At 57.3% G+C, this 22447-nt stretch overlaps 1 protein-coding gene across 1 annotated transcript; it reads left to right on the top strand.

Moving 5' to 3' along the window:
* Nucleotides 1–272: 272 nt before the first annotated feature.
* LOC144741801 (heterogeneous nuclear ribonucleoprotein Q-like) lies at nt 273–22194 on the top strand. The gene is made up of 4 exons (XM_078624304.1): nt 273–709; nt 2943–3061; nt 13181–13288; nt 22132–22194. Exons 1-4 carry the CDS (start codon nt 622–624, stop codon nt 22177–22179), a joined length of 363 nt encoding a protein of 120 aa, XP_078480430.1. The 5' UTR covers nt 273–621; the 3' UTR covers nt 22180–22194.
* Nucleotides 22195–22447: the final 253 nt, after the last annotated feature.

Raw genomic sequence — 22447 nt, 5'->3', positions numbered from 1 at the left:
CCCCCTCCCCACCCTCACCCCGCCCCCCCTCACCCCTCCCCCCCTCCCCACCATCACCCCTCCCCCATCCCCCCCCGCGCCCCCCCCCTCTCCCCCCTCACCCCTCCCCAATCTCCCCCCCCCTCACCCCTCCCCCTGTCTCACCCCCTCCACCCCCCCTCACCCCCCCATCTTCCTCCCCCCACCCCACCCTCACCCCGCCCCCCCTCACCCCTCCCCCTCTCTCCCCCCCCCCCACCCTCCCCCATCCCCCCCCCGCCCCCCCCCTGTAGCGATGTCTGAGGAGGTGAACGGAGGGGGGGGAGGGGTGGCAACCTCTCCACCGAGGAGCCAATGGACACGAGCGTAGCGGCGGTGACGTCGACGGCCGCCCCCCCCACCGTGCCCCCCACCGTGCCCCCCACCGTGCCCCCCACCGCGGGGCATGTTGGGGTGACCCCCGAGCGACGGGGGAGGGGCTGGTAGTGGTTGGGGGGGGGCCCGGGCCCCCCCCCGAAGGGGGGCTGAAGGAGGAGGGGGGGAGGGGCCGGTGGCGGTGTTGGGTCTCTCCGGCGGGTGGGCGGTGACAAGTTGAAGAAGGTGGACAAGGTGGAGGGGGAGGTGGAGGAGGTGGAGGAGGAGATGGAGTTGGGTGAGGAGCGGTCGTTGCTGCTTGAGGCCGGGATCTCGGCCAGGGTCACCACGGCGCTACTGGACGTCTACAGATCCGGTGAGATAGACACACACGCAGATAGACACACAGACACACGCAGAGACACTCGCGGAGACAGAGACGCGCACACAGAGACGCGCACAGAGACGCACACAGAGACGCACACAGAGACACTCTCAGAGACACTCATAGATAGACACACATGCAGATAGACACACACGCAGATAGACACACGCAGATAGACACACAGACACACACAGAGACACTCACGGAGACAGAGACGCGCACACAGAGACGCACACAGAGACGCACACAGAGACACTCTCAGAGACACTCATAGATAGACACACATGCAGATAGACACACGCAGATAGACACTCGGAGAGACACACACAGACACACACAGAGACACTCACAGAGACAGAGACACACACAGAGACACACACAGAGACACACACGGAGAGACACACACGGAGAGACACACACGGAGAGACACACACGGAGAGACACACACGGAGAGACACACACGGAGAGACACACACAGAGACACACACAGAGACACACACAGAGACACTCACAGAGACACTCACAGAGACACACACAGAGACACACACAGAGACACACACAGAGACACACACAGAGACACACACAGAGACACTCACAGAGACACACACAGAGACACACACAGAGACACACACAGAGACACACACAGAGACACACACAGAGACACACACAGAGACACACACAGAGACACACACAGAGACACACACAGAGACACACACAGAGAGACACACACACAGAGAGACACACACACACAGAGAGACACTCACACACAGAGAGACACTCACACACAGACAGACACAAACAGAGAGACACACACCGAGAGACACACACCGAGAGACACACACCGAGAGACACACACCGAGAGACACACACCGAGAGACACACTCACAGAGACACACACACAGACAGACACACACACAGACAGACACACACACAGACAGACACACACAGACAGACACACACACAGACAGACACACACACAGATACCTGTCTCTCTCTGTGTATGTCTCTCTGTGTGTGTCTCTGTGTGTGTGTGTCTCTGTGCGTCTCTCTCTGTGTGTCTCTGTGTGTATCTATCTGTGTGTGTATTTTTCTGTGTGTGTGTGTGTGTGTCTCTGTGTGTGTATCTACCTGTCTCTCTCTGTGTCTCTGTGTGTGTCTCTGTGTGTGTCTCTGTGTCTCTATCTGTGTGTCTCTCTCTGTGTGTCTGTGTGTGTGTATCTATCTGTGTGTGTATCTACCTGTCTCTCTCTGTGTCTCTGTGTGTGTGTCTCCGTGCGTGTGTCTGTGTGTGTCTCCGTGTGTGTGTCTCTGTGTGTGTGTCTGTGTGTGTATCTATCTGTGTGTGTATCTATCTGTGTGTGTGTCTCCGTGTGTGTCTCCGTGCGTGTCTCTGTGTGTGTATCTATCTGTGTGTGTATCTATCTGTGTGTGTGTCTCCGTGTGTGTCTCCGTGTGTGTCTCCGTGCGTGTCTCTGTGTGTGTATCTATCTGTGTGTGTCTGTCTATCTGTGTGTTTTTCCGTGTGCGTGTCTCCGTGTGTGTGTCTGTGTGTGTCTCTGTGTGTGTGTGTGTCTGTGTGTGTATCTATCTGTGCGTGTCTCTGTGTGTGTGTCTCTGTGTGTGTCTGTGTGTGTATCTATCTGTGCGTGTCTCCGTGTGTGTCTCTGTGTGTGTATCTATCTGTGTGTGTTTCTCCGTGTGCGTGTCTCCGTGTGTGTGTCTGCGTGTGTATCTATCTGTGTGTGTCTCTGTGTGTGTGTGTCTCCGTGTGTGTGTCTGTGTGTGTATCTATCTGTGCGTGTCTCTGTGTGTGTGTGTCTCTGTGTGTGTCTGTGTGTGTATCTATCTGTGCGTGTCTCTGTGTGTGTGTCTCTGTGTGTGTCTGTGTGTGTATCTATCTGTGCGTGTCTCCGTGTGTGTCTCTGTGTGTGTATCTATCTGTGTGTGTTTCTCCGTGTGCGTGTCTCCGTGTGTGTGTCTGCGTGTGTATCTATCTGTGCGTGTCTCTGTGTGTGTGTGTCTCTGTGTGTGTGTCTGCGTGTGTATCTATCTGTGTGTGTCTCTGTGTGTGTATCTATCTGTGTGTGTCTCTGTGTGTGTATCTATCTGTGTGTGTATCTATCTGTGCGTGTCTCTGTGTGTGTCTGTGTGTGTATCTATCTGTGCGTGTCTCTGTGTGTGTATCTATCTGTGTGTGTCTCTGTGTGTGTGTGTCTGTGTGTAGGTGCGGTGGCGCACGAGGACCTGGATGACCGAGCGCTGGAGGCCCTGAAGGAGTTCAACGAGGACGGAGCGTTGGCCGTGCTGGAGCAGTTTCGAGACAGCGACCTCTCCCACGTACAGGTGACCCTCACCACCTCACCACCTCGCTCACCACCTCACCACCTCGCTCACCACCTCGCTCGCCAACTCACCAACTCGCTCACCAACTCGCTCACCAACTCGCTCACCAACTCGCTCGCCAACTCGCTCGCCAACTCGCTCACCACCTCGCTCACCAACTCGCTCACCAACTCGCTCACCAACTCACCAACTCGCTCACCACCTCACTCACCAACTCGCTCACCAACTCACCAACTCGCCACCTCACTCACCAACTCGCTCACCAACTCACCACCACCTCACCAACTCGCTCACCACCTCACTCACCAACTCGCTCACCAACTCACCAACTCGCTGACCAACTCACCAACTCGCTCACCACCTCACCAACTCGCTCACCAACTCACCAACTCGCTCACCAACTCGCTCACCAACTCACCAACTCGCTCACCACCTCACTCACCAACTCGCTCACCAACTCACCAACTCGCCACCTCACTCACCAACTCGCTCACCAACTCACCACCACCCTCACCAACTCGCTCACCACCTCACTCACCAACTCGCTCACCAACTCACCAACTCGCTCACCACCTCACTCACCAACTCGCTCACCAACTCACCAACTCGCTCACCAACTCACCACCTCACTCACCACCTCGCTCACCAACTCACCAACTCCCTCACCAACTCGCTCACCAACTCGCCAACTCGCTCACCACCCTCGCTCACACCTCGCCACCTCGCTCACCACCTCGCTCACCAACTCACCAACTCGCTCACCAACTCGCCAACTCGCTCACCAACTCGCTCACCAACTCACCACCTCACCAACTCACCAACTCGCTCACCAACTCGCTCACCACCTCACCACCTCGCTCACCAACTCGCTCACCAACTCGCTCACCAACTCACCACCTCACCAACTCACCAACTCGCTCACCAACTCGCTCACCACCTCACCACCTCGCTCACCAACTCGCTCACCAACTCGCTCACCAACTCACCACCTCACCAACTCGCTCACCACCTCGCTCACCACCTCACCACCTCGCTCACCAACTCGCTCACCACCTCACCACCTCGCTCGCCAACTCGCTCACCACCTCACCACCTCGCTCACCACCTCACCACCTCGCTCACCAACTCACCACCTCACCATCTCACCAACTCGCTCACCAACTCGCTCACCAACTCGCTCACCAACTCACCACCTCACTCACCAACTCGCTCACCAACTCACCAACTCCCTCACCAACTCGCTCACCAACTCGCCAACTCGCTCACCACCTCGCTCACCACCTCGCCACCTCGCTCACCACCTCGCTCACCAACTCACCAACTCGCTCACCAACCTCGCCAACTCGCTCACCAACTCGCTCACCAACTCACCACCTCACCAACTCACCAACTCGCTCACCAACTCGCTCACCACCTCACCACCTCGCTCACCAACTCGCTCACCAACTCGCTCACCAACTCACCACCTCACCAACTCACCAACTCGCTCACCAACTCGCTCACCACCCTCACCACCTCGCTCACCAACTCGCTCACCAACTCGCTCACCAACTCACCACCTCACCAACTCGCTCACCACCTCGCTCACCACCTCACCACCTCGCTCACCAACTCGCTCACCACCTCACCACCTCGCTCGCCAACTCGCTCACCACCTCACCACCTCGCTCACCACCTCACCACCTCGCTCACCAACTCACCACCTCACCATCTCACCAACTCGCTCACCAACTCGCTCACCAACTCGCTCACCACCTCGCTCACCAACTCGCTCGCCAACTCACCAACTCGCTCACCAACTCGCTCACCAACTAGCCACCTCGCTCACCAACTCGCTCACCAACTCACCACCTCGCTCACCAACTCGCTCACCAACTCGCTCACCAACTCGCTCACCACCTCACCACCTCGCTCACCAACTCGCTCACCAACTCGCTCACCAACTCGCTCACCACCTCGCTCACCACCTCACCACCTCGCTCACCACCTCGCTCACCACCTCACCACCTCGCTCACCACCTCGCTCACCACCTCACCACCTCGCTCACCACCTCGCTCACCACCTCACCAACTCGCTCACCAACTCGCTCACCACCTCGCTCACCAACTCGCTCACCAACTCGCTCACCAACTCGCTCACCAACTCGCTCACCAACTCGCTCACCAACTCACCACCTCGCTCACCAACTCGCTCACCACCTCGCTCACCAACTCACCACCTCGCTCACCACCTCGCTCACCAACTCACCACCTCGCTCACCAACTCGCTCACCAACTCGCTCACCAACTCGCTCACCACCTCGCTCGCCAACTCACCACCTCGCTCACCACCTCGCTCACCAACTCACCAACTCGCTCACCACCTCGCTCACCAACTCACCAACTCGCTCACCACCTCGCTCACCAACTCGCTCACCAACTCGCTCACCAACTCGCTCACCACCTCACCACCTCGCTCACCACCTCGCTCACCAACTCGCTCACCAACTCGCTCACCAACTCGCCACCTCGCTCACCAACTCGCTCACCAACTCGCTCACCACCTCGCTCACCAACTCGCTCACCAACTCGCTCACCAACTCGCTCACCAACTCGCTCACCACCTCACCACCTCGCTCACCAACTCGCTCACCAACTCGCTCACCAACTCGCTCACCACCTCGCTCGCCAACTCGCTCGCCAACTCACCACCTCGCTCACCAACTCACCAACTCGCTCGCCACCTCACCACCTCGCTCACCACCTCGCTCGCCAACTCACCACCTCGCTCACCACCTCGCTCACCAACTCACCAACTCGCTCACCAACTCGCTCACCACCTCGCTCGCCAACTCGCTCGCCAACTCACCACCTCGCTCACCAACTCACCAACTCGCTCACCACCTCACCAACTCGCTCACCAACTCGCTCACCAACTCGCTCACCAACTCGCTCACCAACTCGCTCACCACCTCACCACCTCGCTCACCAACTCGCTCACCAACTCGCTCACCAACTCGCTCACCAACTCGCCACCTCGCTCACCAACTCGCTCACCAACTCGCTCACCACCTCGCTCACCAACTCGCTCACCAACTCGCTCACCAACTCGCTCACCAACTCGCTCACCACCTCACCACCTCGCTCACCACCTCGCTCGCCAACTCACCAACTCGCTCACCACCTCGCTCACCAACTCGCTCGCCAACTCACCAACTCGCTCACCAACTCACCAACTCGCTCACCAACTCGCTCACCAACTCGCCACCTCGCTCACCAACTCGCTCACCAACTCGCTCACCACCTCGCTCACCAACTCGCTCACCAACTCGCTCACCAACTCGCCACCTCGCTCACCAACTCGCTCACCAACTCGCTCACCACCTCGCTCACCAACTCGCTCACCACCTCACCACCTCGCTCACCAACTCGCTCACCAACTCGCTCACCAACTCGCTCACCACCTCGCTCACCAACTCGCTCACCAACTCACCAACTCGCTCGCCAACTCGCTCGCCACCTCACCACCTCGCTCACCACCAACTCACCAACTAACCAACTCGCTCACCACCTCACCACCTCGCTCACCACCTCACCACCTCGCTCACCAACTCGCTCACCACCTCGCTCACCAACTCGCTCACCACCTCGCTCACCAACTCGCTCACCACCTCGCTCGCCAACTCGCTCGCCAACTCACCAACTCACTCGCCAACTCGCTCACCACCTCGCTCACCAACTCGCTCACCAACTCACCACCTCGCTCACCAACTCGCTCACCAACTCGCTCACCAACTCACCACCTCGCTCACCAACTCGCTCACCAACTCGCTCACCAACTCGCTCACCACCTCGCTCACCACCTCGCTCACCACCTCGCTCACCAACTCACTCACCAACTCACCACCTCACCAACTCACCAACTCGCTCACCAACTCGCTCACCACCTCGCTCACCAACTCACCAACTCGCTCACCAACTCACCAACTCGCTCACCACCTCACCAACTCGCTCACCAACTCGCTCACCAACTCGCTCACCAACTCGCTCACCACCTCACCACCTCGCTCACCACCTCGCTCACCAACTCACCAACTCGCTCGCCAACTCGCTCACCAACTCGCTCACCAACTCACCACCTCGCTCACCACCTCACCACCTCGCTCACCAACTCACTCACCACCTCGCTCACCACCTCACCACCCTCGCTCACCAACTCGCTCACCAACTCGCTCACCAACTCACCACCTCGCTCACCACCTCGCTCACCAACTCGCTCACCAACTCGCTCACCACCTCGCTCACCAACTCACCACCTCGCTCACCACCTCGCTCACCAACTCACCACCTCGCTCGCCAACTCGCTCACCAACTCGCCAACTCGCTCGCCAACTCACCACCTCGCTCACAACTCGCTCACCAACTCGCTCACCAACTCACCAACTCGCTCACCAACTCGCTCACCAACTCACCACCTCGCTCACCAACTCGCTCACCAACTCGCTCACCAACTCACCACCTCGCTCACCAACTCGCTCACCAACTCGCTCACCAACTCGCTCACCAACTCGCTCACCACCTCACCACCTCACTCACCACCTCGCTCACCACCTCGCTCACCAACTCACTCACCAACTCACCACCTCACCAACTCACCAACTCGCTCACCAACTCGCTCACCAACTCGCTCACCACCTCGCTCACCAACTCACCAACTCGCTCACCAACTCACCAACTCGCTCACCACCTCACCAACTCGCTCACCAACTCGCTCACCAACTCGCTCACCACCTCACCACCTCGCTCACCAACTCACCAACTCACCAACTCGCTCACCAACTCGCCAACTCGCTCACCAACTCGCTCACCACCTCACCACCTCGCTCACCACCTCGCTCGCCAACTCGCTCACCAACTCGCTCACCAACTCACCACCTCGCTCGCCCACTCGCTCACCAACTCGCTCACCAACTCGCCACCTCGCTCACCAACTCGCTCACCAACTCACCACCTCGCTCACCAACTCGCTCACCAACTCGCTCACCAACTCACCAACTCGCTCACCAACTCGCTCACCAACTCACCAACTCGCTCACCACCTCGCTCACCAACTCGCTCACCAACTCACCAATTCGCTCACCAACTCGCTCACCAACTCGCTCACCAACTCACCAACTCGCTCGCCAACTCGCTCGCCAACTCACCACCTCGCTCACCAACTCGCTCACCAACTCGCTCACCAACTCACCAACTCGCTCGCCAACTCGCTCGCCAACTCGCTCACCAACTCACCAACTCGCTCACCAACTCGCTCACCAACTCGCTCGCCAACTCACCAACTCGCTCACCAACTCGCTCGCCAACTCGCTCACCAACTCACCAACTCGCTCACCAACTCGCTCGCCAACTCACCAACTCGCTCACCAACTCGCCAACTCGCTCACCAACTCACCAACTCGCTCACCAACTCACCAACTCGCTCACCAACTCGCTCACCAACTCGCTCGCCAACTCACCAACTCGCTCACCAACTCACCACCTCGCTCACCAACTCGCTCGCCAACTCGCTCGCCAACTCACCAACTCGCTCACCAACTCACCAACTCGCTCACCAGCTCACCAACTCGCTCACCAACTCGCTCACCAACTCACTCAGAGATACGGAGAGACTCCCTCACTCATTCGCCAACTCACTCACCAACTCGCTCGCCAACTCACCAACTCGCTCACCAACTCGCTCGCCAACTCGCTCACCAACTCACCAACTCGCTCACCAACTCACTCAGAGATACGGAGAGACTCCCTCACTCATTCGCCAACTCACTCACTCCTACAGCGACCTCCCCCGTGTCTCTCTCCCCGTGTCTCCCCGTGTCTCTTTCCCCGTGTCTCTCTCCCCGTGTCTCTCTCCCCGTGTCTCCCCGTGTCTCCCCGTGTCTCCCCGTGTCTCCCCGTGTCTCTGTCTCCCTGTCTCTCTCCCCGTGTCTCCCCGTGTCTCCCCGTCTCCCCGTGTCTCTCTCCCCGTGTCTCCGAGTGGCCGATGATGAGTGTAACTCTTTCACCATCTTTCGACTGAGTCTCCGTGATGGAGTTAATCATTACCCTGAGGCCACAGAGAGACTCCCCGTGTCTCTCTCTCCCCGTGTCTCTCTCCCCGTGTCTCTCTCCCTCTCCCTGTGTCTGTCTCTCCCTGTGTCTGTCTCTCCCCGTGTCTCTCTCTCTCCCCGTGTCTCTCTCCCCGTGTCTCTCTCCCTCTCCCTGTGTCTGTCTCTCCCCGTGTCTCTCTCTCTCCCCGTGTCTCTCCCCGTGTCTCTCTCTCACCGTGTCTCTCACCGTGTCTCTCTCTCCCCGTGTCTCTCTCTCTCTCCCCGTGTCTCTCCCCGTGTCTGTCTCTCCCCGTGTCTCTCACCGTGTCTCTCTCTCTCCCCGTGTCTCTTTCCCCGTGTCTCTCTCCCTCTCCCTGTGTCTGTCTCTCCCCGTGTCTCTCTCTCTCCCCGTGTCTCTCCCCGTGTCTCTCACCGTGTCTCTCTTTCCCCGTGTCTCTCACCGTGTCTCTCTCTCCCCGTGTCTCTCCCCGTGTCTCTCTCTCTCTCCCCGTGTCTCTCTCTCCCCGTGTCTCTCTCCCCGTGTCTCTCTCCCTCTCCCTGTGTCTGTCTCTCCCCGTGTCTCTCTCCCTCTCCCTGTGTCTGTCTCTCCCCGTGTCTCTCTCTCACCGTGTCTCTCACCGTGTCTCTCTCTCCCCGTGTCTCTCTCTCTCCCCGTGTCTCTCCCCGTGTCTCTCTCTCCCCGTGTCTCTCACCGTGTCTCTCTCTCTCCCCGTGTCTCTCTCCCTGTGTCTCTCTCCCTCTCCCTGTGTCTGTCTCTCCCCGTGTCTCTCTCTCCCCGTGTCTCTCCCCGTGTCTCTCTCTCACCGTGTCTCTCACGTGTCTCTCCCCATGTCTCTCTCTCTCCCCGTGTCTCTCACCGTGTCTCTCTCTCCCCGTGTCTCTCCCCGTGTCTCTCTCCCCGTGTCTCTCTCCCCGTGTCTCTCACGTGTCTCTCTCTCCCCGTGTCTCTCTCTCCGTGTCTCTCTCCCCGTGTCTCTCTCTCCCCGTGTCTCTCTCTCCCCGTGTCTCTCTCTCCCCGTGTCTTTCTCTCCCCGTGTCTCTCTCTCCCCGTGTCTCTCTCTCCCCGTGTCTCTCTCTCCCCGTGTCTCTCTCTCCCCGTGTCTCTCTCTCCCCGTGTCTCTCTCTCTCCCCGTGTCTCTCTCTCTCCCCGTGTCTCTCTCTCCCCGTGTCTCTCTCTCCCCGTGTCTCTCTCTCCCCGTGTCTCTCTCTCTCACCGTGTCTCTCTCTCTCCCCGTGTCTCTCTCTCCCCGTGTCTCTCTCTCTCCCCGTGTCTCTCTCTCTCCCCGTGTCTCTCTCTCCCCGTGTCTCTCTCTCCCCGTGTCTCTCTCTCCCCGTGTCTCTCTCTCACCGTGTCTCTCTCTCTCACCGTGTCTCTCTCTCTCCCCGTGTCTCTCTCTCCCCGTGTCTCTCTCTCTCCCCGTGTCTCTCTCTCTCCCCGTGTCTCTCTCTCCCCGTGTCTCTCTCTCCCCGTGTCTCTCTCTCTCACCGTGTCTCTCTCTCTCACCGTGTCTCTCTCTCTCCCCGTGTCTCTCTCTCCCCGTGTCTCTCTCTCTCCCCGTGTCTCTCTCTCTCCCCGTGTCTCTCTCTCTCCCCGTGTCTCTCTCTCACCGTGTCTCTCTCTCCCCGTGTCTCTCCCCGTGTCTCTCCCCGTGTCTCCCTCTTTCTTTTTTTTCGTTCCGTGGAAACAAGAAGATGCTCGGTGTATTCGGCACTTTGCTTCGTTCATCATTTCGTAAAATGTTTTTTTTTTTTAACGGGGCTTCATGTAACCCTCGCTCGCTCGCTCTCTCGCTAAATCTCTCGCTCGCTCGCTCCCTCTCTCACCGTGTCTCTCTCCCCGTGTCTCTCTCTCTCCCCGTGTCTCTCTCCCCGTGTCTTTCTCACCGTGTCTCTCTCACCGTGTCTCTCCCCGTGTCTCTCTCTCTCCCCGTGTCTCTCTCTCCCCGTGTCTCTCTCTCCCCGTGTCTCTCTCTCCCCGTGTCTCTCTCTCCCCGTGTCTTTCTCTCCCCGTGTCTCTCTCTCCCCGTGTCTCTCTCTCCCCGTGTCTCTCTCTCCCCGTGTCTCTCTCTCCCCGTGTCTCTCTCTCCCCGTGTCTCTCTCTCTCCCCGTGTCTCTCTCTCTCCCCGTGTCTCTCTCTCCCCGTGTCTCTCTCTCCCCGTGTCTCTCTCTCCCCGTGTCTCTCTCTCTCACCGTGTCTCTCTCTCTCCCCGTGTCTCTCTCCCTGTGTCTCTCTCCCTCTCCCTGTGTCTGTCTCTCCCCGTGTCTCTCTCTCCCCGTGTCTCTCCCCGTGTCTCTCTCTCACCGTGTCTCTCACGTGTCTCTCCCCATGTCTCTCTCTCTCCCCGTGTCTCTCACCGTGTCTCTCTCTCCCCGTGTCTCTCCCCGTGTCTCTCTCCCCGTGTCTCTCTCCCCGTGTCTCTCACGTGTCTCTCTCTCCCCGTGTCTCTCTCTCCGTGTCTCTCTCCCCGTGTCTCTCTCTCCCCGTGTCTCTCTCTCCCCGTGTCTCTCTCTCCCCGTGTCTTTCTCTCCCCGTGTCTCTCTCTCCCCGTGTCTCTCTCTCCCCGTGTCTCTCTCTCCCCGTGTCTCTCTCTCCCCGTGTCTCTCTCTCCCCGTGTCTCTCTCTCCCCGTGTCTCTCTCTCCCCGTGTCTCTCTCTCCCCGTGTCTCTCTCCCCGTGTCTCTCTCTCCCCGTGTCTCTCCCCGTGTCTCTCTCTCCCCGTGTCTCTCCCCGTGTCTCTCTCTCCCCGTGTCTCTCTCTCACCGTGTCTCTCTCTCTCACCGTGTCTCTCTCTCTCACCGTGTCTCTCTCTCCCCGTGTCTCTCTCTCCGTGTCTCTCTCCCCGTGTCTCTCTCTCCCCGTGTCTCTCTCTCCCCGTGTCTCTCTCTCCCCGTGTCTTTCTCTCCCCGTGTCTCTCTCTCCCCGTGTCTCTCTCTCCCCGTGTCTCTCTCTCCCCGTGTCTCTCTCTCCCCGTGTCTCTCTCTCCCCGTGTCTCTCTCTCCCCGTGTCTCTCTCTCCCCGTGTCTCTCTCTCCCCGTGTCTCTCTCCCCGTGTCTCTCTCTCCCCGTGTCTCTCCCCGTGTCTCTCTCTCCCCGTGTCTCTCCCCGTGTCTCTCTCTCCCCGTGTCTCTCTCTCACCGTGTCTCTCTCTCTCACCGTGTCTCTCTCTCTCACCGTGTCTCTCTCTCCCCGTGTCTCTCCCCGTGTCTCTCCCCGTGTCTCCCTCTTTCTTTTTTTTCGTTCCGTGGAAACAAGAAGATGCTCGGTGTATTCGGCACTTTGCTTCGTTCATCATTTCGTAAAATGTTTTTTTTTTTTAACGGGGCTTCATGTAACCCTCGCTCGCTCTCTCTCTCTCACCGTGTCTCTCTCACCGTGTCTCTCTCCCCGTGTCTCTCTCTCTCCCCGTGTCTCTCTCTCACCGTGTCTCTCTCTCCCCGTGTCTCTCTCTCTCCCCGTGTCTCTCTCTCCCCGTGTCTCTCTCTCACCGTGTCTCTCTCTCACCGTGTCTCTCTCCCCGTGTCTCTCTCTCTCCCCGTGTCTCTCTCCCCGTGTCTCTCTCACCGTGTCTCTCCCCGTGTCTCTCTCACCGTGTCTCTCCCCGTGTCTCTCTCTCCCCGTGTCTCTCTCACTCTCTCCCCCGTGTCTCTCTCTTTCACCGTGTCTCTCACCGTGTCTCTCTCACCGTGTCTCTCTCCCCGTGTCTCTCTCTCCCCGTGTCTCTCTCACTCTCTCCCCCGTGTCTCTCTCTTTCACCGTGTCTCTCTCTCCCCGTGTCTTTCTCACCGTGTCTCTCCCCGTGTCTCTCTCTCTCCCCGTGTCTCTCTCTCCCCGTGTCTCTCTCACTCTCTCCCCCGTGTCTCTCTCTTTCACCGTGTCTCTCTCTCCCCGTGTCTCTCTCACCGTGTCTCTCACCGTGTCTCTCTCTCTCCCCGTGTCTCTCTCACTCTCTCCCCGTGTCTCTCTCTCTCTCCCCGTGTCTCTCTCCCCGTGTCTCTCTCACCGTGTCTCTCCCCGTGTCTCTCTCTGTCTCACAGAACAAGAGTGCGTTTCTCTGCGGGGTCATGAAGACCTACCGGCAGAGGGAGAAGCAGGGAAGGAAAGTTCCCGATGTCAGCAAAGGCCCCGACGAAGCAAAGATAAAGGTACCCAGGGAGCTCCTCGGCACGCGAGCAAAGTCACTCCCCGTGTCTCTCTCCCCACGTCTCCCCGTGTCTCTCTCCCCGTGTCTCTCTTCCCACGTCTCCCCGTGTCTCTCTCTCCCCGTGTCTCTCTCCCCCCGTCTCCCCGTGTCCCTCTCCCCGTGTCTCTCTCCCCGTGTCTCTCTCCCCGTATCTCTCTTCCCACGTCTCCCCGTGTCTCTCTCCCCCCGTCTCCCCGTGTCCCTCTCCCCCTGTCTCTCTCCCCGTGTCTCTCTCTCCCCGTGTCCTCACCATGTCACCCCGTGTCTCTCTCCCTGTGTCTCTCTCCCCGTGTCTCCCCGTGTCTTTCTCCCCGTGTCTCTCTCCCCGTGTCTCTCTCCCCGTGTCTCTCTCCCCGTGTCTCTCTCCCCGTGTCTCTCTCCCCGTGTCTCTCTCCCCGTGTCTCTCTCCCCGTGTCTCTCTCCCCGTGTCTTTCTCTCTCCCCGTGTCTCCCCGTGTCCCCACCATGTCACCCCGTGTCTCTCTCCCCGTGTCTCTCTCTCTTCCCGTGTCTCTCTGTCTACCCGTGTCTCTCTCCCCGTGTCTCTCTCCCCGTGTCTTCCCGTGTCTCTCCCCCCGTGTCTCCCCGTGTCTCTCTCCCCGTGTCTCCCCGTGTCTCTCTCCCCGTGTCTCTCTCCCCGTGTCTCCCCGTGTCTCTCTCCCCGTGTCTCTCTCCCCGTGTCTTCCCGTGTCTCTCCCCCCGTGTCTCCCCGTGTCTCTCTCCCCGTGTCTCCCCGTGTCTCTCTCCCCGTGTCTCTCTCCCTGTGTCTCCCCGTGTCTCTCTCCCCGTGTCTCCGAGTGGCCGATGATGAGTGTAACTCTTTCACCATCTTTCGACTGAGTCTCCGTGATGGAGTAATCATTACCCTGAGGCCACAGGGAGACTCCCTTACTGTCTGTCTCTCTCTCCCGTGTCTCTCTCCCTGTGTCTTTCTCTCCCCCCCGTCTCCCCCCCCATGTCTCTCTCCCCGTGTCTCTCTCCCCGTGCCTCTCTCTCCCCGCGTCTCTCTCCCCGTGTCTCTCTCCCCGTGTCTCTCCCCCAGTGTCTCTCTCTCCCAGTGTCTCTCTCCCCCCCGTGTCTCTCTCCCCGTGCCTCTCTCTCCCCGCGTCTCTCTCCCCGTGTCTCTCTCCCCGTGTCTCTCCCCCAGTGTCTCTCTCTCCCAGTGTCTCTCTCTCCCCGCGTCTCTCTCCCCGTGTCTCTCCCCCAGTGTCTCTCTCCCCCGTGTCTCTCTCCCCGTGTCTCTCTCCCCGTGTCTCTCTCCCCGTGTCTCTCTCCCCGTGCCTCTCTCTCCCCGTGTCTCTCTCCCTGTGTCTCCCCCCCCCCATGTCTCTCTCCCCGTGTCTCTCCCCCCGTGTCTCTCTCCCCCCGTGTCTCTCTCTCTGTGTCTCTCCCCGTGTCTCCCCCCCCGTGTCCCCCCCCCGTGTTTCTCTCCCCCCGTGTCTCTCTCTCTTCCCGTGTCTCTCTCTCTTCCCGTGTCTCTCTCTCCCCGTGTCTCTCTCTCCCCGTGTCTCTCCCCCGTGTTTCTCTCCCCCCGTGTCTCTCTCCCCCCGTGTCTCTCTCTCCCCGTGTCTCTCTCTCTCCCCGTGTCTCTCTCTCTCCCCGTGTCTCTCTCTCTCCCCGTGTCTCTCTCTCCCCGTGTCTCTCTCTCTCCCCGTGTCTCTCTCTCTCCCCGTGTCTCTCTCTCCCCGTGTCTCTCTCTCCCCGTGTCTCTCTCCCCGTGCCTCTCTCTCTCCCCGTGTCTCTCTCTCCCCGTGTCTCTCTCTCTCCCCGTGTCTCTCTCTCTCCCCGTGTCTCTCTCTCCCCGTGTCTCTCTCTCCCCGTGTCTCTCTCTCTCCCCGTGTCTCTCTCTCTCCCCGTGTCTCTCTCCCCGTGTCTCTCTCCCCGTGTCTTCCCGTGTCTCTCTCCCCGTGTTTCTCTCCCCCCGTGTCTTCCCGTGTCTCTTTCCCCGTGTCTCCCCCCCCCCCCCGTGTCCCCCCCCGTGTCCCCCCCCGTGTCTCTCTCCCCCCGTGTCTCTCTCCCCGTGTCTCTCTCCCCGTGTCTCTCTCTCCCCGTGTCTCTCTCGTGGATGGAGTGGCTTGACGTAGTGACTGACCGAGTGATTCGCTGTCAACGCGTCCGTGCGGTGCCAGATGGCAAACCCTGTGGAGGATGCAAGCGATGCCACTGTGGAGGCGCGAACGGCCAATTCCGTATTGTTAAGGTTTTTTTCGGTAAAGTCACCGTGTGGGTAACACATCAAACTTAATGAAAATAAAATAAAAAAACACAAAAATCACGACGACGTTTCGGAGGCAACACGAGTCTCCGTCATCAGGTGGGACCGTCGCAGCCGAATTAGCTGCATGAACCGTCGCAGCCGAATTAGCTGCATGAACCGTCGCAGCCGAATTAGCTGCATGAACCGTCGCAGCCGAATTAGCTGCATGAACCGTCGCAGCCGAATTAGCTGCATGAACCGTCGCAGCCGAATTAGCTGCATGAACCGTCGCAGCCGAATTAGCTGCATGAACCGTCGCAGCCGAATTAGCTGCATGAACCGTCGCAGCCGAATTAGCTGCATGAACCGTCACAGCCGAATTAGCTGCATGAACCGTCGCAGCCGAATTAGCTGCATGAACCGTCGCAGCCGAATTAGCTGCATGAACCGTCACAGCCGAATTAGCTGCATGAACCGTCGCAGCCGAATTAGCTGCATGAACCGTCGCAGCCGAATTAGCTGCATGAACCGTCGCAGCCGAATTAGCTGCATGAACCGTCGCAGCCGAATTAGCTGCATGAACCGTCGCAGCCGAATTAGCTGCATGAACCGTCGCAGCCGAATTAGCTGCATGAACCGTCGCAGCCGAATTAGCTGCATGAACCGTCGCAGCCGAATTAGCTGCATGAACCGTCGCAGCCGAATTAGCTGCATGAACCGTCGCAGCCGAATTAGCTGCATGAACCGTCGCAGCCGAATTAGCTGCATGAACCGTCGCAGCCGAATTAGCTGCATGAACCGTCGCAGCCGAATTAGCTGCAGGAACCGTCGCAGCCGAATTAGCTGCATGAACCGTCGCAGCCGAATTAGCTGCATGAACCGTCGCAGCCGAATTAGCTGCATGAACCGTCGCAGCCGAATTAGCTGCATGAACCGTCGCAGCCGAATTAGCTGCATGAACCGTCGCAGCCGAATTAGCTGCATGAACCGTCGCAGCCGAATTAGCTGCATGAACCGTCGCAGCCGAATTAGCTGCATGAACCGTTGCAGCCGAATTAGCTGCATGAACCGTCGCAGCCGAATTAGCTGCATGAACCGTCGCAGCCGAATTAGCTGCATGAACCGTCGCAGCCGAATTAGCTGCATGAACCGTCGCAGCCGAATTAGCTGCATGAACCGTCACAGCCGAATTAGCTGCATGAACCGTCGCAGCCGAATTAGCTGCATGAACCGTCGCAGCCGAATTAGCTGCATGAACCGTCGCAGCCGAATTAGCTGCATGAACCGTCGCAGCCGAATTAGCTGCAGGAACCGTCACAGCCGAATTAGCTGCATGAACCGTCACAGCCGAATTAGCTGCATGAACCGTCGCAGCCGAATTAGCTGCATGAACCGTCGCAGCCGAATTAGCTGCATGAACCGTCGCAGCCGAATTAGCTGCATGAACCGTCGCAGCCGAATTAGCTGCATGAACCGTCGCAGCCGAATTAGCTGCATGAACCGTCGCAGCCGAATTAGCTGCATGAACCGTCGCAGCCGAATTAGCTGCATGAACCGTCGCAGCCGAATTAGCTGCATGAACCGTCGCAGCCGAATTAGCTGCATGAACCGTCGCAGCCGAATTAGCTGCATGAACCGTCGCAGCCGAATTAGCTGCATGAACCGTCGCAGCCGAATTAGCTGCATGAACCGTCGCAGCCGAATTAGCTGCATGAACCGTCGCAGCCGAATTAGCTGCATGAACCGTCGCAGCCGAATTAGCTGCATGAACCGTCGCAGCCGAATTAGCTGCATGAACCGTCGCAGCCGAATTAGCTGCATGAACCGTCGCAGCCGAATTAGCTGCATGAACCGTCGCAGCCGAATTAGCTGCATGAACCGTCGCAGCCGAATTAGCTGCATGAACCGTCGCAGCCGAATTAGCTGCATGAACCGTCGCAGCCGAATTAGCTGCATGAACCGTCGCAGCCGAATTAGCTGCATGAACCGTCGCAGCCGAATTAGCTGCATGAACCGTCGCAGCCGAATTAGCTGCATGAACCGTCGCAGCCGAATTAGCTGCATGAACCGTCGCAGCCGAATTAGCTGCATGAACCGTCGCAGCCGAATTAGCTGCATGAACCGTCGCAGCCGAATTAGCTGCATGAACCGTCGCAGCCGAATTGGCTGCATGAACCGTCGCAGCCGAATTAGCTGCATGAACCGTCGCAGCCGAATTAGCTGCATGAACCGTCGCAGCCGAATTAGCTGCATGAACCGTCGCAGCCGAATTAGCTGCATGAACCGTCGCAGCCGAATTAGCTGCATGAACCGTCGCAGCCGAATTAGCTGCATGAACCGTCGCAGCCGAATTAGCTGCATGAACCGTCGCAGCCGAATTAGCTGCATCTTGATTCGGCTGTGACGGTCGCACCTGCCGACGGAGGCTCGTGTTGCCTCCGAAACGTCGTCGTGATTTTTGTGTTTTAGTTTTTTTATTTTATTTTCGTTAATTTTGATGTTTTACCCACACGGTGACTTTCCCGAAAAAAACCTACGAATGTGATTCCTTTCAGTCGCGAAAGCTTCGCATCTAGAATTAGGGCCAATTCCGTTTTGCCTCTTCCCCTCAATCGCGTTCGTAGCCACCACAGGCAACGGGGGGGGGGCGGGGGGGGACGCTGCTAACGCCTCCAATTGAAGCCCCAACTTAGACGCGACTTAAATGTCTCGCTGAGCCCCAAGTCTCCTGGCCAAAAACCCCCATTTCGTCGGAGCCAGGAGACTGAATCTTCACCCCCCCGGGGCTCCTCCAGAAACAACGAAAAGCCGCTTCGTGTGGCCACGTTGAATGTTCGAACGCTCGCTGCTGCGGCGGCGGCGGAGGAGGAGAGGCTGCCAGTCGCTGAGTGACTGACTCAGTGACTGACTCGGTGACTGACTGAGTGACTGACTGAGTGAGTGACTGAGTGAGTGACTAAGTGACTGACTGAGTGAGTGATTGACTGAGTGAGTGACTGACTTGGTGACTCGCTGAGTGACTGACTGAGTGAGTGACTAAGTGAGTGACTGAGTGAGTGACTGACTGAGTGACTCGCTGAGTGACTGACTGATTGATTGACTGAGTGATTGACTGAGTGAGTGACTGACTTGGTGACTCGTTGAGTGACTGACTGAGTGAGTGACTCGGTGACTGAGTGAGTGACTGACTTGGTGACTCGCTGAGTGACTGACTGAGTGAGTGACTCGGTGACTGACTGAGTGATTGACTGAGTGAGTGACTGACTTGGTGACTCGCTGACTGACTGACTGAGTGAGTGACTCGGTGACTGAGTGAGTGACTGACTTGGTGACTCGCTGAGTGACTGACTGAGTGAGTGACTCAGTGACTGACTGAGTGATTGACTGAGTGACTGACTTGGTGACTCGCTGAGTGACTGACTGAGTGACTGACTCAGTGAGTGACTGAGTGAGTGACTGACTTGGTGACTCGCTGAGTGACTGACTGAGTGACTGACTGAGTGAGTGACTGACTGAGTGACTGACTCAGTGACTGAGTGATTGACTGAGTGAGTGACTGACTTGGTGACTCGCTGAGTGACTGACTGAGTGAGTGACTCAGTGACTGACTGAGTGACTGACTGAGTGAGTGACTCAGTGACTGACTGAGTGATTGACTGAGTGAGTGACTGACTTGGTGACTCGCTGAGTGACTGACTGACTGAGTGACTCAGTGACTGAGTGAGTGACTGAGTGACTGACTGAGTGACTGACTGAGTGAGTGACTCAGTGACTGAGTGAGTGACTGAGTGACTGACTGAGTGATTGACTGTGTGAGTGACTGACTTGGTGACTCGCTGAGTGACTGACTCAGTGACTGACTGAGTGACTGACTGAGTGATTGACTGAGTGAGTGACTGACTTGGTGACTCGCTGAGTGACTGACTCAGTGACTGACTGAGTGACTGACTCAGTGACTGACTGAGTGAGTGACTGACTTGGTGACTCGCTGAGTGACTGACTGAGTGAGTGACTCAGTGACTGACTGAGTGATTGACTGAGTGAGTGACTGACTTGGTGACTCGCTGAGTGACTGACTGACTGACTGAGTGACTCAGTGACTGACTGAGTGATTGACTGAGTGAGTGACTGACTTGGTGACTCGCTGAGTGACTGACTGAGTGAGTGACTCAGTGACTGACTGAGTGATTGACTGAGTGAGTGACTGACTTGGTGACTCAGTGACTGACTGAGTGACTGACTGAGTGAGTGACTCAGTGACTGACTGAGTGACTGACTGAGTGAGTGACTCAGTGACTGACTGAGTGATTGACTGAGTGAGTGACTGACTTGGTGACTCGCTGAGTGACTGACTGAGTGAGTGACTCAGTGACTGACTCAGTGACTGACTGAGTGAGTGACTGACTGAGTGACTCGCTGAGTGACTGACTGAGTGAGTGACTGAGTGACCCACTCAGTGACCCATTGAGTGACCCACTGAGTGACCCACTGAGTGACCCACTGAGTGACCGACTGAGTGACCGACTGAGTGACCGACTGAGTGACCGACTGAGTGACCGACTGAGTGACCGACTGTGACTGACTGACAGTGACTGACTGACTGAGTGACTGACTGAGTGACCCACTGAGTGACCCACTGAGTGACTGACTGAGTGATTTAGTGACTTAGTGACTGACTGAGTGACTGACTGAGTGACTGACTGACTGACTGAGTGACTGACTGAGTGACCCACTGAGTGACCCACTGAGTGACTGACTGACTGAGTGAGTCACTGACTGACTGATTGAGTGACTGACTGAGTGACTGACTGAGTGACTGACTGAGTGACTCTTTCTGTGTGTGTGTGTGTGACTGTGTGTGTGTGTGACTGTGTGTGTGACTGTGTGTGTGACTGTGTGTGTGTGACTGTGTGTGTGTGACTGTGTGTGTGACTGTGTGACTCTATCTATCTATCTGTGTGTGTGTGTGTGACTGTGTGTGTGTGTGACTGTGTGTGTGTGACTGTGTGTGTGTGACTGTGTGTGAGTGACTGTGTGTGTGTGACTGTGTGTGACTGTGTGTGTGTGACTGTGTGTGACTATCTATCTATCTGTGTGTGTGTGTGACTGTGTGTGTGTGTGACTGTGTGTGTGTGTGTGACTGTGTGTGTGTGACTGTGTGTGACTCTATCTATCTGTGTGTGTGTGTGACTGTGTGTGTGACTGTGTGTGTGTGACTGTGTGTGTGTGTGTGACTGTGTGTGTGTGACTGTGTGTGACTCTATCTATCTGTGTGTGTGTGTGACTGTGTGTGTGACTGTGTGTGTGTGACTGTGTGTGTGTGTGTGACTGTGTGTGACTGTGTGTGTGTGACTGTGTGTGTGTGTGACTGTGTGTGTGTGTGTGACTGTGTGTGACTGTGTGTGTGTGACTGTGTGTGACTCTATCTATCTGTGTGTGTGACTGTGTGTGTGTGTGTGACTGTGTGTGTGTGACTGTGTGTGTGTGTGTGACTGTGTGTGACTCTATCTATCTGTGTGTGTGTGACTGTGTGTGACTGTGTGTGTGTGACTGTGTGTGACTCTATCTATCTGTGTGTGTGTGACTGTGTGTGTGTGACTCTATCTATCTGTGTGTGTGTGACTGTGTGTGTGTGACTCTATCTATCTGTGTGTGTGTGACTGTGTGTGACTGTGTGTGTGTGACTGTGTGTGACTCTATCTATCTGTGTGTGTGTGTGACTGTGTGTGTGACTGTGTGTGTGTGACTGTGTGTGACTGTGTGTGTGTGACTGTGTGTGACTCTATCTATCTGTGTGTGTGTGTGACTGTGTGTGACTGTGTGTGTGTGACTGTGTGTGACTGTGTGTGTGTGACTGTGTGTGACTCTATCTATCTGTGTGTGTGTGACTGTGTGTGTGACTGTGTGTGTGTGACTGTGTGTGACTGTGTGTGTGTGACTGTGTGTGACTCTCTATCTGTGTGTGTGTGTGTGACTGTGTGTGTGTGTGTGACTGTGTGTGTGTGACTGTGTGTGACTGTGTGTGTGTGACTGTGTGTGACTCTATCTATCTGTGTGTGTGTGACTGTGTGTGTGTGACTCTATCTATCTGTGTGTGTGTGACTGTGTGTGTGTGACTCTATCTATCTGTGTGTGTGTGACTGTGTGTGTGTGACTGTGTGTGACTGTGTGTGTGTGACTGTGTGTGACTCTATCTATCTGTGTGTGTGTGACTGTGTGTGTGACTGTGTGTGTGTGACTGTGTGTGTGACTGTGTGTGTGACTGTGTGTGTGTGACTGTGTGTGACTGTGTGTGTGTGACTGTGTGTGACTCTATCTATCTGTGTGTGTGTTGACTGTGTGTGTGACTGTGTGTGTGTGACTGTGTGTGACTGTGTGTGTGTGACTGTGTGTGACTCTCTATCTGTGTGTGTGTGTGTGACTGTGTGTGTGTGTGTGACTGTGTGTGTGTGACTGTGTGTGACTGTGTGTGTGTGACTGTGTGTGACTATCTATCTGTGTGTGTGTGTGTGACTGTGTGTGACTGTGTGTGTGTGACTGTGTGTGTGACTGTGTGTGTGTGTGTGTCTGTGACTATCTGACTGACTGTGTGTGACTGTGTGTGTGTAGGAGCTTCTGGACCGCACGGGCTACACTCTGGATGTGACCACCGACTGACTGTGTGTGTGTGTCTGTGACTATCTGACTGACTGTGTGTGACTGTGTGTGTGTAGGAGCTTCTGGACCGCACGGGCTACACTCTGGACGTGACCACGGGGCAGCGCAAGTACGGGGGGCCGCCCCCCAACAGCGTCCACTCGGGGGGGGCCCCCCCCAACGGCACAGAGGTGGGGCAGAGACGCGGAGAGACAGACACACACACAGAGATACACACACAGAGACACACACACACAGAGACACACACACACAGAGACACACACACACA

The sequence above is a fragment of the Lampetra planeri genome, unplaced genomic scaffold (genome assembly GCF_965212315.1).
Source record: "Lampetra planeri unplaced genomic scaffold, kcLamPlan1.2.h2 scaffold_723, whole genome shotgun sequence".
NCBI lineage: Eukaryota > Metazoa > Chordata > Hyperoartia > Petromyzontiformes > Petromyzontidae > Lampetra > Lampetra planeri.
Note: the sequence above shows the minus strand (reverse complement) of the source record. Positions and strands in the feature narration are given on the sequence as shown.

Coding starts and splice junctions, on each gene's coding strand:
- LOC144741801 (XM_078624304.1), top strand. CDS start 622: ATGGAGTTGGGTGAGGAGCGGTCGTTGCTGCTTGAGGCCGGGATCTCG. Junction 710..2,942: donor ACTGGACGTCTACAGATCCG/GTGAGATAGACA, acceptor GTCTGTGTGTAG/GTGCGGTGGCGCACGAGGAC. Junction 3,062..13,180: donor GCGACCTCTCCCACGTACAG/GTGACCCTCACC, acceptor TCTGTCTCACAG/AACAAGAGTGCGTTTCTCTG.